A 15266-nucleotide genomic window follows, 5' to 3' on the forward strand; every position below is an offset into this window, starting at 1 on the left:
CCTTTGTACAGTAATTAATGATTTCTACACTCCTGCTGAAGAGACACATGCAAATAATATTTCTGCGTAAACAAGACAAGCTTTTCAGACTCATTTTCTTACTTGAGGCTCTTCTTTAATCCTTTATTTTCTCAGCTTCCCCAAAACCATTTCAAGTACACCAAGTTTGTGCAGCCGAAAGCTCTTTGGGAGTCACTTCACTTCACTTTTGCACAAACACCATTTGTCAAGCTTTGTTGTTCGCATTCTTTGGACGATAAACTCCAAATTGGGAAGAAATGGTGTCTCTCTGGAACAGTCGGCTCGTGTTACAGACGACTTCACATTTGTGTCCAGGAGATTGACATGTGTAGACAAAGCGCCGGTACAATAATTATGTATTTTTTTGCTTTCTGTTCTGTGATTTATGTCTAAAGTATGCCGTTTGTTATGCTTAAGATCTCTGTTATGTGAGGAAGATGAGCTCTAAGTCTTCAGAAGACATTAGCAGAGTCTGCACAAACATTTCACAACCTTCAAATTACTACATGCCACTTCTTGTTTGTAAGACTAGAACATCCTAACTAACTTTGTGACAACAGACATACTGACTATTCTGCCACTGTTAATCTTTACTTTCAGTATTTTAAAGCTGTCAGTTTCTCTCTAGTTTCTCACAATGGGCAAAATGAGACATAAGATGGAAATGGTTTCACGGGAAGCTTGTGGTTTTTTTTTCTTCTTTTAAGCATTGTAATGACAGCTCTTACAACATATTGCCCAACTCTGCTAACCCCAAATTATTAATCCATATTCATGTGCGTGGCGTATGCCGAATTGACCGTAAACGTCCCTTGACCCGGCTTTGGAGAATTTCCTTCTAACTCATCATGTAAAAATGTCAAGACAGGAAGTTACTAACACGGTTTTTGTAATGAAAGACCGAAGTGATCCTGTAAATTCGTGCAGCCTGAGTCATCAAATCATACCCAGGCAGGTATTTATTCTCAAGGTGGTAAACAAGACAATCATATGAAATGTGGTCAGGTCCAAATTTATATTTGTATCAGTTCTCAGTAATAGAACAATACACTCAAATGATCAGTAGGTCATATTTTGCCAAACCTTGAACACAGAGCTGATGTCAGCAATCCGTCCTCTTCTGCAAGCATGCGGCGACAGTGGAAATGAACGACTCAGATTTAACGAGAACTCAACAGCTCAGAATGGGCAGCCATCTTTTGAGGCCAACAGAGATGATGAGAGGAGAAAAAGGACGCAAACAGTAATTCTTAAGGGAAAAATGGAGAGTACAGAGAGTTAATGTAATGGTGCGTTCACGCCAAACGGGTTTTGAGCATCAGGCGCGTCTGGTTTACAGTCAAAGTCTATGTGGAGACGCGTTGAGGATTGTTGTGGCGTGTTTTGAGAGTCTAGCGCAATGCAATTTGAACCGTTTTGAGCGTATGAAGCGTTCAACGAGTCCGACGCTCCACAGGCTATGAATGTGTTTTGAGGCTCAAAAGACGTTTGGTGCGAACGCACCATTAGACATCGTCACAGGAACCCATGGTCAGGTATTCCTTACTTCAGTATCGTCTTTATCTAACAAAAACATCCAGGTCTATATATCAGCTATACTTAATTGTATGAAAAAGTTTCCTGAAGTTACAAGTTAATATGAGCTTTTACTTTTGAAACCACTTACTTTCAGTTTTATAGTAAAAGAAAAATAAAGTATGCTGTACATTAGTGTTTATAACTATTTGGCCACACAATTTACACAGGAGACAACTATATCCTGCCCCTAAAGGGAGAATATTAGTTACAGTTATTATTTTTTCATTTTTAAATGATAGAGGAACAAAAATTAACATGTTTGTGTACAAGTTGAGATGAAAAGACCACTTAAACACTCAAACTTATTGACAAGAGAACTTATTGACAGCAAAGCCAACTCTTGTCTTTGCTGTGTGAGACGCAACATTTACAGCTACCTAACATTTGGTGCTTTTCGAAATCGGTATATTTTGAAAATATCTATTTCTCTATGTTCAACAAACTCCAACTCAAAACTGGAGACACAGAGTGTGAAAGTTTTTATTTGTTTCATACAACTTTCTACAGTATTACACTACAAAGCATAATGAAAGGACACAGGACTATGAGTTAAACAGTTTTTATAAGAGTTTGTAAGAAAATCAACAAATATTTGTTTGGGTGAAACATTATTAATGTTCTTAGATACATTCTTTTAATTACATCATGTAAGTGCTTATGAAAAGCAGGAGTAGCTGCAGGTTTTTATGGGATTTCAGCTGCTCAGGATTTAACATGCCTGGTATTTTTGTTGAATACAAGTTGCATAGAAAACTTATGGTGCTTCTCCATATGTGCAATGAAGGCGTGCTATGTACGCCTTTCTCCGTCATCTGAACTTTACCATGGCTGAGGTTTTCAGATGTCCCTCAAGCTTTAACACAGAACTACTACAACTCAACATGTCTTCTTCATTCTCTAAAGGGCAACATTATTCCAAAAAAGGTCAATCTCACATGCCTTGCAACATATCAGTAATGTGCTGTGAGGAATGCTATTGCATCAAACCTTCCCTCAGTGAGTCAGTCAGTAAAAAGCATGCAGCTTTTGAGGGCAAAGTGAACCACCACGCAATCACAGAGCCGACTGAGCGAAAAAGCAAACCTAGCACTTTAAAAAACTTCTAGTCCAGCTTAAAGGGATAGCTCAAATTTTTTCAACTGAGGTTGTCTGCAGCAACTCTCAGTAACAGTTCTGTTGCCTGTGCCAGACGGATTATGTACGGCAGTGCATTTGTAGAATATTTTAGAGCGGTGAAAAGCTAACTGCTATGTCACGATGAAAAGCTAACCGCTATGTCACGATGAAAAGCTAACCGCTATGTCACGATGAAAAGCTAACCGCTATGTCACGATGAAAAGTTCACTGCTGGGTTATTAGCCGTTTTAGTTAATTTAAGCCATTTAAAAACAACTAATGCTAAAAATGTTTATTTGTGCTATAGTAACGCATGTCAATTGCGTACATTTTCCCTAAGCTAATCAATCTTCATGATAAAGATTTTAAACTATTTGTTCTGTTGACAGTTTCCATTTGACTCAATCAGTTATCAGTTTAGCTGCTGACAAACTATAGTAGTTAAAGTGTTGCCATGATATTTTAAATGTATTAAATGCTACAGATTTTTTTATTCTTGGCTTACGTCACTTAACATAGTTAGCTTGGTTATTGAAGACAACACTTTGCTATCCTCACTGGTTTTCTACTGCAAAACCAGTAGAAATTTCGGTTTTAGGTATTTTCCCAGTTCCACTTACCTGGTAAGCTCTGACTTCCTAGGCAAAATGGATCACAACGTTGAGCATTTGTTTTTTTTTGTTTTTGAAACTTCGTTAAGTCGCAGAAGAAAAGGTCAAAGTTTGAACTGCTCTCAATACAGTATTGCTTTTTTTCAGTCACTGGTCTGACATACTAGTTAATTCTTTTTATGAAACGGTAAAAGCAATTGCACTAAACTGGCTTAATCCCAGTTGAATTTATAGTTCACATCTTTCATTTTTTCTTTGAACACGTTGTCAAAGTGCTGTGCCTCATCTGGTGTAAGCAGGTTCCTCCAGTCTCCAGCGACCCCTGAAATAAAACACAAGAGACGTAGAACCTTTTTCTTTTTAAAGGAAAATGCTGAATTTATCTCATCGGTTATGGAAAGCAATTTGTGCACAAATGTAACATAACTTTAAGTCTTCTTGACTTTTATTTCTAAAGTCACTAATGTGTCCAATTTAATGTGGATTAGATCCAAGGTTTTTTCCTCTCTTGCTCTCGGTGAAGGCGGACGCTTTTTTCCTCTGCCCATGCTTGCTCTGTTTTTGTCCTGTCTTTTTCTATATTTTTGGAGCCTTTCTTTGCACATCCTCCAAATCTACAAATTATGGATCTGGTCAACTGGTCTCTCAATACAATTGATCAAATTTTCTCAACAAGAAGACAGGAGAGCCCTCTTGTCCTGCGGGGACACACCCTGGATTTATTCATAACAGGATTTCTGCTGTTTGGAGCTTGCAGATTCCTGGCTTATCGACAAATTTGCGACAGACTTGGCCGAACTAGCGAACATTCAGACTGTTGGTGTGGACAGAGATGCAAGTTGGATGCGAGCCTTGCTGAGACTCGCATCCAGCTGAGGACTCAAAACTCACTAACGGGATGAAATCGATCTTGGAGAAGTTGCTAGTTTCTGTTCAGTGGAACGACCAAACTAATTTGGATTATTGGAAACTGAGATGTATCGGAGAGACTTTAAGGAAGATTGAAATTTATAATCTACTCGACCTAAGACATTCTGTATCTGAATTGGCTTTTCCTGTGTTGCCTTGGAAGGGCTGCATATTTCTAATTTCCTGGAGGATATGTAAACATAACGCTCCCACCTCACCCGCTCCTGTAATCCATGCAGCTGTGGAGCTGAGCGCTCCCAAGGACATTCCTCTATAACATCTCATCGGACTTCTGCCGGGAGGCTGAGCAACGTGGTTTCCCTTCCTGGGCCCTTTGTTTTGTCTGAATGTTGCCATTTGCCCTAATGTGTCCTTTCCTGTTTTTTATTTCATTTTGTTAGAAACTGTGGAGTACTCACTTTTAACCCAGAAAACGAATTAGAACAAACTTGGAATCCAGAGACTCTAGTTTATTAGTCACTCTTTAGCTTATATTTTAGAAACTGTACAGTACTCACTGTTTAGATGCAGAGAGGCTCCTGTTATTGCAACCCAGAAAAGTAATTAGAACAAACTTAGATTCCAGAAAAAAATTCTTCCAGAACAGAAACCTTTAGTTTTTATTAATACTTAGAAACTGTGGAGTACTCATTACTTTTACAAATTTAGAGCATGCTTAGAAAGCCCAGAGAATACTCATACTTATCTAGCATCCCAGAAGTCCAGAGGATACTTATTTACACGTATTTAGCGACCCAGAACAGGGATTAGAACTTGGAACCAAGAAAAAACTACCTTAGCAATACTTTTTAGACTCCTATTCTTCCAACCCAGAAAAGGAATTGGACCAGAGGATATTTACTGATGCTTATCTACCAACCTTGAATAGGAGTATCTAGTTTATTTACTTTGGATCAACATTATTAGCTGTATCTTCTTTTGCTCTTTCCTTTGGTTTATTTTGTTTGTATTTCCTTTTAATTCATGTAAAGCGCTTTGAATTGCCTTGTTGCTGAAAATGTGCTATATAAATAAAATTACCTTTACCAATTTGTTGCATGTGTCTTAATACACTTGAGTTGAAATTTAAATATTTTCAGAAACAAATAAAAATGAGATTTTTTTTAACCACATACATTTAGTGCGCTTTACTGAATCAGGACAGAGATGGAACAGTTCTATAAAAAATAAAGAATAAGACAAGTAGTTTGAGCAAGACACAAACAGCAATACCATCGAGACGGCCATAGTTGTTGTTTGTAAGCATAAAGTTTATCATAAGACTAAATGGTTTCTTGGGCAACAGTTTCCAGTTTGTAACACCTGCTTTTTATATCAGTACAAAACGTCTGCTGATATATGCAAATCCTACTAAATCAGTGGTCAAATTCCTCCAGATTATCCTCCTCCATGTTTGAAGATAATCGTTTTATCTCCTGTAACTATAGAGTAACCTTTTGACTTCTTCAATAAGTTAGTTAAACTCTCCATCGTAAAACATGGAATGAATACCTGGGTAAAAATGAGACTTGCACAATTGCTGCATAACAAGGAGATTCCTCTGATGACACCTTATGTTGGGAGGAATGTGCTTACACATGCTGGTGCACATCAGAGAACCGATGTGGATTAGATCCAGGGTAAGAATTACAACGTCAATCTGAATGCTGCTAGAAATGCAGCTCTGGGAAACACGGAGAGACCACTAAAAATGATCAGTGTCTCTGATTTTACTTTTTATAGATATGTGTTTGAGTAAAATGAACATTGTTCTTTTATTCTATGAACTACTGACAACAGGTCTCTGAAATTCCAAGCAAAAATTTAATATTTGCAGAAAATTAGAAATGGTTAAATTAATGAAAAATATGCAATGCTTTCAGACCTGAAATAATGCAAAGAAAACAAGATGGTATTCATTTAGAAACAACAATACTAATGTTTTTCACTCCGGAAGAGTTCAGAAATTAATATTTGGTGGGATAGCCATGAGAATTTCAATGGGGTTCAGTGCAGTTCCACCACTAGAGGGCTGTGCTAATTATAAAAACTCACCTTTACGAAGGAACTGACTCTTTGTTTGGTCCATGAATTCCTGGGGCACCACCGAGTAGTTGGACATAGGGTTATTCTTCATGTTTTTGAATAAACACTTGTCGGCTATCTTCTCCAGAACATCGAGCTCCAAAGGCTTCCCCAGGAACTGAGCGATCCTGCTCACAGCGTCGTTCAGGTCCTGCTGCACAGGAAGCCACAGCGGAGTTCCATCTTAGAGATCGGTTCATGTTCACAGAGAGTTTCATGGCAAGACTCGCTATTCAAAAACCAAAAACAACAACAAAAGAAAAAAGCACTTTGCTGCCACCTTTATCATCTCCTCGTAGGAGATGTACATGATCTGCAGTTTCTCTTTAGCATTCAGCCAGCCTTTCACATGGTCAAACCAGGAGCCAAAAATAACTGAAAAAAAGAACAGATTCACACATTTTTTTCTCTTTATCAAGGACTGTGAATCAGTTTTCAAACACAGACAGGATTAGATTTATACTCTGTAACACTTTAACAGTGCATGCAGGATAAAGCTACGTAGAGACGGTGACCTTTTCCCGTGAGGAACTTCTGGAGGAACTCGCTCTGCGGACCCGGTTTCACCAAGAACGAGGCGCTGTTGTAATAGTGAAAGGCAGACGTGAACACATCTTTGGGGTTCCTCATGACATAGACCACCTGCAGTGATGGTCAGTTTGGAAACTTGTCAGAAAATGTATTCCAACCTGTTTCACATAAACTCTGTGCGTTATTTACAATGTGTCTCCAAAGTACAGAGTATAGAGTTTCATAGCAAAACCCTCTGGTTTGTATGTTTATTTGTTTGTCATTTCAAAATTACAAAATGAGACATTTCTACTAACCCAAAATGTTCAGAAGTAAAACTTCCTCACATTTTTTAACAATTATTTTAACATGTACAAACTGGAATAATCTGGCTTAAAACATTAAAAAAAATTCACAGAGTACAGAAACAGATCATACCTTTTTGAATTTGTGAATTTCTCAATGAGTTGTACAAATTTTTTAAAAATCTTTTTCTTCAAAGTGATGCGATCGAAATTTTTAAATAATTTAAAAACTTTGATCACAAGCTCATATCAAAAGTAGCGATGCACCGATCTGATATTAGTATCTGTATCAGTCCCGATATCGAGAAACATCCTAGATTGGTTATCGGTGACAATGCGCCCATAAGGGCGGCTCTATTCAGTCTAATTCTATGTTTTGTGCTCTGAGCGACATTATATACTTTTATTATTTATTTCATTTAGAATTTCTAATCGATCGAAGCTTCTGAACCATTTGAAACAACGTTTGTTGCGGTTTATTTTTACGTCTTTGAGTTGTCAGAGTTACCAACGGATTTTGTAATTCAGTACATTTATGTTTGTTTTAAGTCAACTGGAGAACTGTTTCCAGTATTAGCCGATGCTAAAGAAGGGAAAAATAAATGCTTTTGATAACACACAGAGAGAGGATTTTATTAGCTTGATACAGTAACAGTAGAGCAGAGATCCCAACCACAGACTTAGTGGCAGGCTTACCTTTGGTTTTACTTGAAAGAAGGACGGCGGCATCATGCTGTAGTGGAAGTGCGTGGTGAACAAGCGAGGAGACGGCCGCTCTTCGAGCTTCAGGATGGAGGCCCGGGTCTCCTCCAGCCAGGGAACGCGGTCCCAGTTAGGCAGCGTCTCAACGGAGGCTGGATCCCCTCCTCTTACAATCAGGGGAAGAATTTCCTGCATCCAAGTTGTCCCTACACAAAGAAAACAAGGTAGCAGCCTTTTTATTAAATTTCATTACTATTATCAAATATTTAAAGCCAGGACAACCGTGCTGAATATCACAATGTTTCACAGAGTTTTCATTAAAGTACGCTGATAAAATCCATCAAACTTGGATAGCTTGAATTAAAGGAAGAAGACTTCCCCTTTCAGCTTTTCTTATGTTAGATTTGTAAATTATGACAAACTGAATAGATTTTAGTTCAAGTTCAGAGCGTAGCCGCAATGAAAAATGCAACATAAAAAATAAAAATTATTCATTTCAATTGGATTCTAATCCTGATCCAAACTCTTTTCCTTTTTCTTTCCAAAAGTCAGGATCAGCGCAGTTCATTTAAAATTTACCCTGTAGCTCTTAAACCATAATCGCTGTGAAACAAACTGAGATAATGATAACATGGTCAAGGTTTCAGACGCAACAACAATGGAAACACAGCCTAAAAGCTAGCCGATGTAGATCAAAGTCTACGGAAAGTTAAGTACTAGTTTGTTTGTTTTTTTCATGGTTTCAAGCCTTGTGTCTACATGGAAACTGACTAAAAACACAGTTTTGTTTTTTTTTAAAGAAATTGGTTCCACATAAAAATACCCATTCAAAATGCCTTGTTTGCATTTTTCTGTTTAAAAAGGAAAAAAAAAACAACCTATATCACAGCCCCAATTTCAAACGTGTACTTCCCCCATACCTCGTCTGTATCTGGTGTATTGCTGCTGCAGCGTTACACCACCACCCTGCAGGCCTGTCACTGCAGCGTTTTCCTTGTTTTTAGAGATTTTACAACAATTTATCCACAAAGGCAGCCTTTCGAAAACAAGAAGTGAAAATATAGTTTTATATATATATATATTTATATATCTCAAACTATACTTTAATACGAATCTAGAACGTTGGAGAGCAGGCCTTAGAAAATCCACTTCAGAGCCACTGGAATACAACAAAATTCTAAGTAATTGAGTAAAACTTTAATTAGGCAACCTAAATTAGATGTGATCAATATACATCAAGACTAAAATGTCCAGATGGATTTGAGGAAATTAATACTTTAGCTACCAGGAATCTTTTTGCCCACAATACCACTACAGTATATTGCTGGTCTGCCACCACCATGGAGAACAGATGGGCACAAAAGAAGATTGCTGTGCCTAATATACCCTGTGTTATGCAAGGTATATCATTTGAGGCATGAAGATAATATATTAAAACAATTTTGCTAATTTTGCATACAGGTGTGGCCCAGCTAATGGAGGTGCTAGCATTAGCTCTTTTCACAGCACAGTCCTTTGATATGGCTGCAAAGACAATTAGCCTCAGCCTTTTTACAAGTCCAACACTGCTGGGCACATCCTGCAACAATGGGCGCTTACATACAGTAAATGGAGAAAGAAGGGCCTTGTCCAGCCAGTTTGTGACTGAAGCATGGCTTACTATAATGACATGCGACTTGTGTCCCAGCACGCCCACGATCACTACACACGCAAACTTGTTTACCTTCAAGGTGCAACGGAAGCAGGTTAACCTCAACCCCCGCTTTCCATTCAGGACATTACTCGGCATAGATTGTTTACCGGTATCAAGGGACGCCGCAACGTTAGAAAGTAATGTTTCAAAACCACTAAAAAGTCCTGCAATGCAATATCTACTCTTAAAGGGTCTTCTAATAAAATGCCAAAGTATATGATGAACTAGTTTTGTTAGCTGAATAGAGTCAGCCAACAAGTTTGTCTCTCAGTGGCTTCATTTCCATTGACCGTACAACAGCGCAACTTGACATTTCGAAAATAAATTTGCTGCCTGCAACCACAGCCATTTTGTTTTTTGATTCAAGAACAGGAGGTGGTTCTTTTGCCATATCTAAATTGGTTTATCTCTCAAAACTGCAATGGAAACACATTTTTCGTACGACACAAATTACATCATCAAACAACCGGATGTTGCCACTGACACAAACCACAACGAAGAACATGACAGGAAGTAGTTGGAGGATCATGGCAGTTTTTTATTTAAATGACTTATCACACGTGCAAACTTTTTCACGTGTCATTTTAATTGCGTCTCTTTTTTTAATAGAAACACCGCCATTGTGACACTGGGTTTTTCGACATTAAAACCAAAAAATGGAAATGCAGCCGTGGACGTGGTTGCGTGACGGGAATTGCGTCATTTTGTTTCATTTTGATTCACAGGGAATCCTCGACCTCCCCGTGTTGGACTAATTCGCAGAGAGCTCTGTGCGAAGTGTTGTGCGATTGGCCGGAGGTTTGTGGCAGAAATGGGCTCGGATAGCAACGTTCATACTCTGTATACGCAGGTGACGACGTAGACACCTTTGACGAACGTTTCCCTGACATACATTTGTATGATTCTTTTGTGAATAGCTATAAAATGATCAAAAGGCAAACATCCCGCAATCCTGTGACCACCCGATAAACTGTTTGGCTTCAGAACCTTGTTCCAGGTTGTAAGAGAACACATGCATAGTGTGCAAACTAAACTAGCACTCAAAGATGAAGCTACAGTTGGCAAGCAATGAAACAAAAGAATCATGGTAAACAATTTTGAAACGCTATCATATTTTTACTCAAGGTTACACATCATGGGAATCAGCCAATGCCTCGGGCTTATCTAACACACAACGAGCCTGCGTGGCAGAGTCAGTTCCCTCTCAAAGAGGCAAATGTTTTTGTTGGTTTTTTTTTAAACTTGAAGATGAAATAAAACCCATTTCTCAAATCTCATTTGCTGGATGAATATCTTCAAAAAGAGGTAAATCATGGTGACCACATATGGAAATCAAATTTTATACAGGACTACTATCCATACGTCTGGTTACTTTCGGTTGAACACCACAGCGTCAGGCAGGATACTGATACGTCTCTGGACCGTAACTTCGCCAACAGGTCATAAGCTATCGATAACACCCAGGCCGTATCTAGACCTTTATCCACACAATGCTGGAAGACGTGGGCGACGCTTCTGCGAAAACTTATCAGATCAAAACAGTGACAAAGGCAGAGAGGAAGCCTCAGATGAGTTGAAACAAGAGGCAAAGATAAAATTTTTTAAAAAAAGGCAGTTTATCAACAAATATCTCTTTAATGTCTTGAGTCAAGCTTTTGACCACAACACAGCACTGAGACAGCACCAGGAAAGGTTTGAAATGATAGACATTTTAACAGCAAAATGCCTGTGTTGGTTTTACTGGATCTCAGTGCCACGTTTGACACAGCTATCTGACGTGAAGACAGGAAAAGTTGGTGCGACAGTCTGCTCCTACGACTTCTGGTTCAGATCTTATCAGTCTGATCGAAACTACGCTGTCATTTTGAAATAGTTTTAAGCAAACAAAAAAAAAAGAAAACCCCTGTGGGGTTCCTCAAGGCTACATTTTCAGGCCACTTTTTTTTTCATCTATACGTTCTCCCCTGATTAGATGATTTAGTGCTCCCACATCTACTATATTTATCAAACGATATATCGGAATCAGTATCCAATGTTTATTTACGTCTGGTTGCAATTAGGACACAACGTAGGAGTGTTGGGGTGTTTAGCTGACACTTAGAAGCAATTTAGGTGGTGTGGTTGCTTCTACAAATTGTTGTAAGTGTAAGAAAAAATATATATATATACAAAATATCAGTAAATATTGGTAATCATCTTAAAAACATCCCTAGAACACAAGGTTTACTGATGTTAATTTCAGTAGTTTAGATTATTGTAATGGTTCTATGTGGGTTTCAATAAGAAAAGAATTAGGCAACTTCAGTTTGTCCTTAATGTTGCCAAAACTGTCCTAAACAAACCGAGAAAATGGATCACATCAATCATATCAGCCTTTATCGATGCAGTTATTCCTTATCGGTAAAAAGGACAGATTTTAAAATCTCGTTGATGGTCTGTAAGGTGCAGAATGGTGCAGAGTTGAGTTGCTGGTAAGGTACAAACCTTAACTCTGTTCCCAGGATAAGAACTAAACAAGGTAAGGCTGCATTTAGTTTCTATAATCCTTAACATAGGAAAAGTCTCTGAAAGCCTGACGTGTCCAGAAACTGTTGGTTCCTGCAAATCAGAAACAGAAATCATTTCTGATGCAACTTTATACCAATGCTGCTGTTTTTCACAACTTTCCCATAAAAGGTAAGATATTACTTTATCAAACCATTTTCATGATTGAATTTGGTTTCAGGGCTCCTGAGGAGTGCCTAACGAACTAGTTCCAGTTTTCAACAACGGTTGCTTGTCTGAGAACTAAATCTATGCGTTTCATACGATGGTGTGTCGCGTGAATGGATGTTACTGTTTAGAAGACACTTAATCTCATTGGAGTTTATGACAATGAAGATTACTGGGGTTTTTTTAAGCAAATGAATAATCTCAGGACCAATATGTTGGGAACACTTTTAGCTTTACAAAGAACCGATATCTGGTTGCATACTGTGAGATCTTACATGGGGAGACAAAAACAGTAGCGAAAAAGGAGACGGAGGGCTGAACAGAGTATTGAAAGAAACAGATAAAGCTCTCAAAGAGCCCTGTTGTACTGTCCTGTTCCTAAAAGCTAAGAAAACCCAAAGGAATAACTGTACTATATGACGGCTGTGAAAGAAGAAAACTTCTGTCCTCTGGAATCATGGTAGCTTCTGCTTACGAAACTGGAACTTGAATAATAAACAGACACAGTTTAAAATGGTATTCAAGATACAGTAAGTGGTCATAGAAACACTGAATAAATGACATAGAAATCAATAGAACTCATCCAAATGGAAACCTGTTTGGCAATACAGGGTTTCCCCCCAGTGTATTATAAGCCTGGCGGGCCACCAGGCTTTACTTGTGCCCCACCAGGCTAAGCACTGCTTATTTTTTTAAGGATTAAAAAAAAAAAAAGCTTTTTAAATGCATTTTTTTAAAGACTTTATAGTTGGTGTTCAGGTATTAATCTTCCAATCTTTTAATAACAGATTGGAAGATTATCAAGTGATATTTTCTAATTTCCTGCCAACTTTATAAATTTTTAAACTAAAAAACATGACGGGTCGCTGGATGAATGACTGCCCTAGCACCCAACCGGATTGGCAATACGTAGTAGTGCCAATAATCTCGAAAAGCAAGAACAGATGCCGAGCAAAGCCATCGGCATCTATCGCTTTTGAGAGGCTTGCAAAGTAATTTCTACGGCTTCGGGACTCAAGCAAAATTACAGCGAGAGCCACGATCCCCCAAGGGAGAAATGTGGATGATCCATTAAAAACGTCTTTTTTTTTGTTCTCTTGCACAAAAAACATTACTTTGAGAACAAACACACTCGAGTAATGAGGCAGGACTATGATCCAGAAACAAACCAATAAGTCCACATTAGAATGGCTCAAATACTCAACAAACAAACAAACAACCCCCATATTAATTAATTAACCTTGGGGTGACCAAGTCAAAACCTGGACCTAAATCCGTTCATGGTTTAAAAATAAAATTAGCTCAAATTAAAACAATTCTGGCCAAAAACTCTAGTACGGTGATGTACAACACTCAGAATTACATTTTATATTTAATTAGATTACTTTTTAAAATGATGTTAAAATGTATTTGATGGTCATTCACCGACTGCTCTTTATGAGGAGGTGGAGTTTTTGGGTTAGTTTGAGTTGAATTTAGGTTAAGTTGAGGGCTAGACAACTTAACCTGGTGATGGCTATGTTTAGGGTAAGGGTCGATGTTAGGCTATAGAAATGAATGAAAGTCAATGTGAATGTGAATATAGACTTACTGCGTGTGTGTGTATTCGTGTAGAAAAGATACAGTTTGTGTTTCAACACGTTTTAAAAGTGCTGTCATTTGGCACACCGTGACTTCGTGCCTTTAAGGAACTCTTTATCTCTCTCTCTTTTTTTTTAATCGTCATTTTTCCAGATGTCTTGCGGTGATGGTAGAGCTATATTGAAACGCTCCCTCCGGATAACCCTTGGCTTGAGCGTAAAGTCCAATTCTTGGTCAGTTTTGTATAAATTATTGAAACCCCTCACTATTTACGCATTTATCTAGCAGTCTGATTTTTTTTTTTTTTTTTAAAGTTTTAAAATACCCCCTCCTCTGTTCATGACGCTTATGACGGCGGGACGCTCACCTGACTTGGGATACGTTACGATGACAACGTCGTCAGGTCGAAATGTAAACTCCTCGTAGTACTTGAGGCTCTCCGGAGTGTGTACCGCAGTAGGTACATACACGCCCTTGTACAGAGTGTAGAGGTCCGCTTCAGTCATGGTTCCGAGCAGAGTGAACGGAGCTAAGTGTGTGCGGTTCGGTTCGGGCAGCTCCGAGCTGAACACTGCTGGACTTTGTTTGAACTTTGCTGATACTAATGAGTAGGTCGGGACTATAAGCCGTCGCCTCTTCCGTAGGCGGAAGAGGCGACGGAAACATAACATAACATAACATAAAACATAGGTGTGTGCTCACAGTTTTTTCAACTCCGTATCTTTTTAACCATATATGTGTGAAAATGAATCGTAGATGTTTTGTATGTTTACAGCGCTTTACAAAAGTACTCACACCCTCTGAGGTATTTCACATTTCATCTTACAAACACATCCCTGAATGTGACTTTAGAAGTCATAGACGGCCCAAACCATAAGCAAACTGAGTCGTTTCTTAGGGCATCCCATAAATGCTTTGAGTTTTATCACAGACCATTTATCTGACATTTTTGTATTCATTGAGAATGAGAGTAGGCCTACTACTAAATTCGAACGTTTAAGCACAGCTACATTTAAAGATCTTAAACCATTTAGAATTTAAAGAAATTGGCACGTTTATATGGTAAAAGTCCTGGCAATGCCACCTTAGCATGCAGTCAAGTTCTACAGACATCTATAAATGTACTTTTAATTTTTTGCTAATTATTAAAACTTCCCTCCAGGACTGGCGTTCAGGGTCCTTTAGGGTCGTTATCCTGCAGAGAGGTGAACATCTGTTCTAGTCTCAAGTCTTCAAACGTTTTCTTTCGTAATTGTGCTGTTTTTAAGTCAACTTGACTTCCCATCCACTGTGACCAGCAGTTAGCAGTACTTTGTTTTAAACATCAGAACAACTTCCTGCTGTGTTCCTTTCTCTTTATGACGCTTTTTGTTTTCTAATGTTCTCCAACAAACCTTCACAGATCAGCTGGATTTACATTGAGGTTAAATTACAGACTTAGAA

At 38.4% G+C, this 15266-nt stretch overlaps 1 protein-coding gene across 2 annotated transcripts; it reads right to left on the reverse strand.

The window, feature by feature from the left end:
* Positions 1 to 2061: 2061 nt before the first annotated feature.
* Positions 2062 to 14461, reverse strand: sult2st2 (sulfotransferase family 2, cytosolic sulfotransferase 2). Of its 2 annotated transcripts, none has more exons than XM_028030092.1 (6): positions 14191 to 14461; positions 7832 to 8043; positions 6836 to 6962; positions 6601 to 6695; positions 6291 to 6471; positions 2062 to 3648 (listed from the first exon to the last, which is right to left on the reverse strand). In XM_028030092.1, exons 1-6 carry the CDS (start codon positions 14327 to 14329, stop codon positions 3539 to 3541), a joined length of 864 nt encoding a protein of 287 aa, XP_027885893.1. In that variant the 5' UTR covers positions 14330 to 14461; the 3' UTR covers positions 2062 to 3538. The 2 variants fall into 2 exon arrangements, with proteins under 2 accessions (XP_027885893.1, XP_027885892.1); XM_028030091.1 differs by having other exon boundaries at positions 6291 to 6474.
* Between the last annotated feature and the right edge of the window lie 805 nt (positions 14462 to 15266).

The sequence above is a fragment of the Xiphophorus couchianus genome, chromosome 10 (genome assembly GCF_001444195.1).
Source record: "Xiphophorus couchianus chromosome 10, X_couchianus-1.0, whole genome shotgun sequence".
In the NCBI taxonomy this organism is placed as follows: Eukaryota; Metazoa; Chordata; class Actinopteri; order Cyprinodontiformes; family Poeciliidae; genus Xiphophorus; species Xiphophorus couchianus.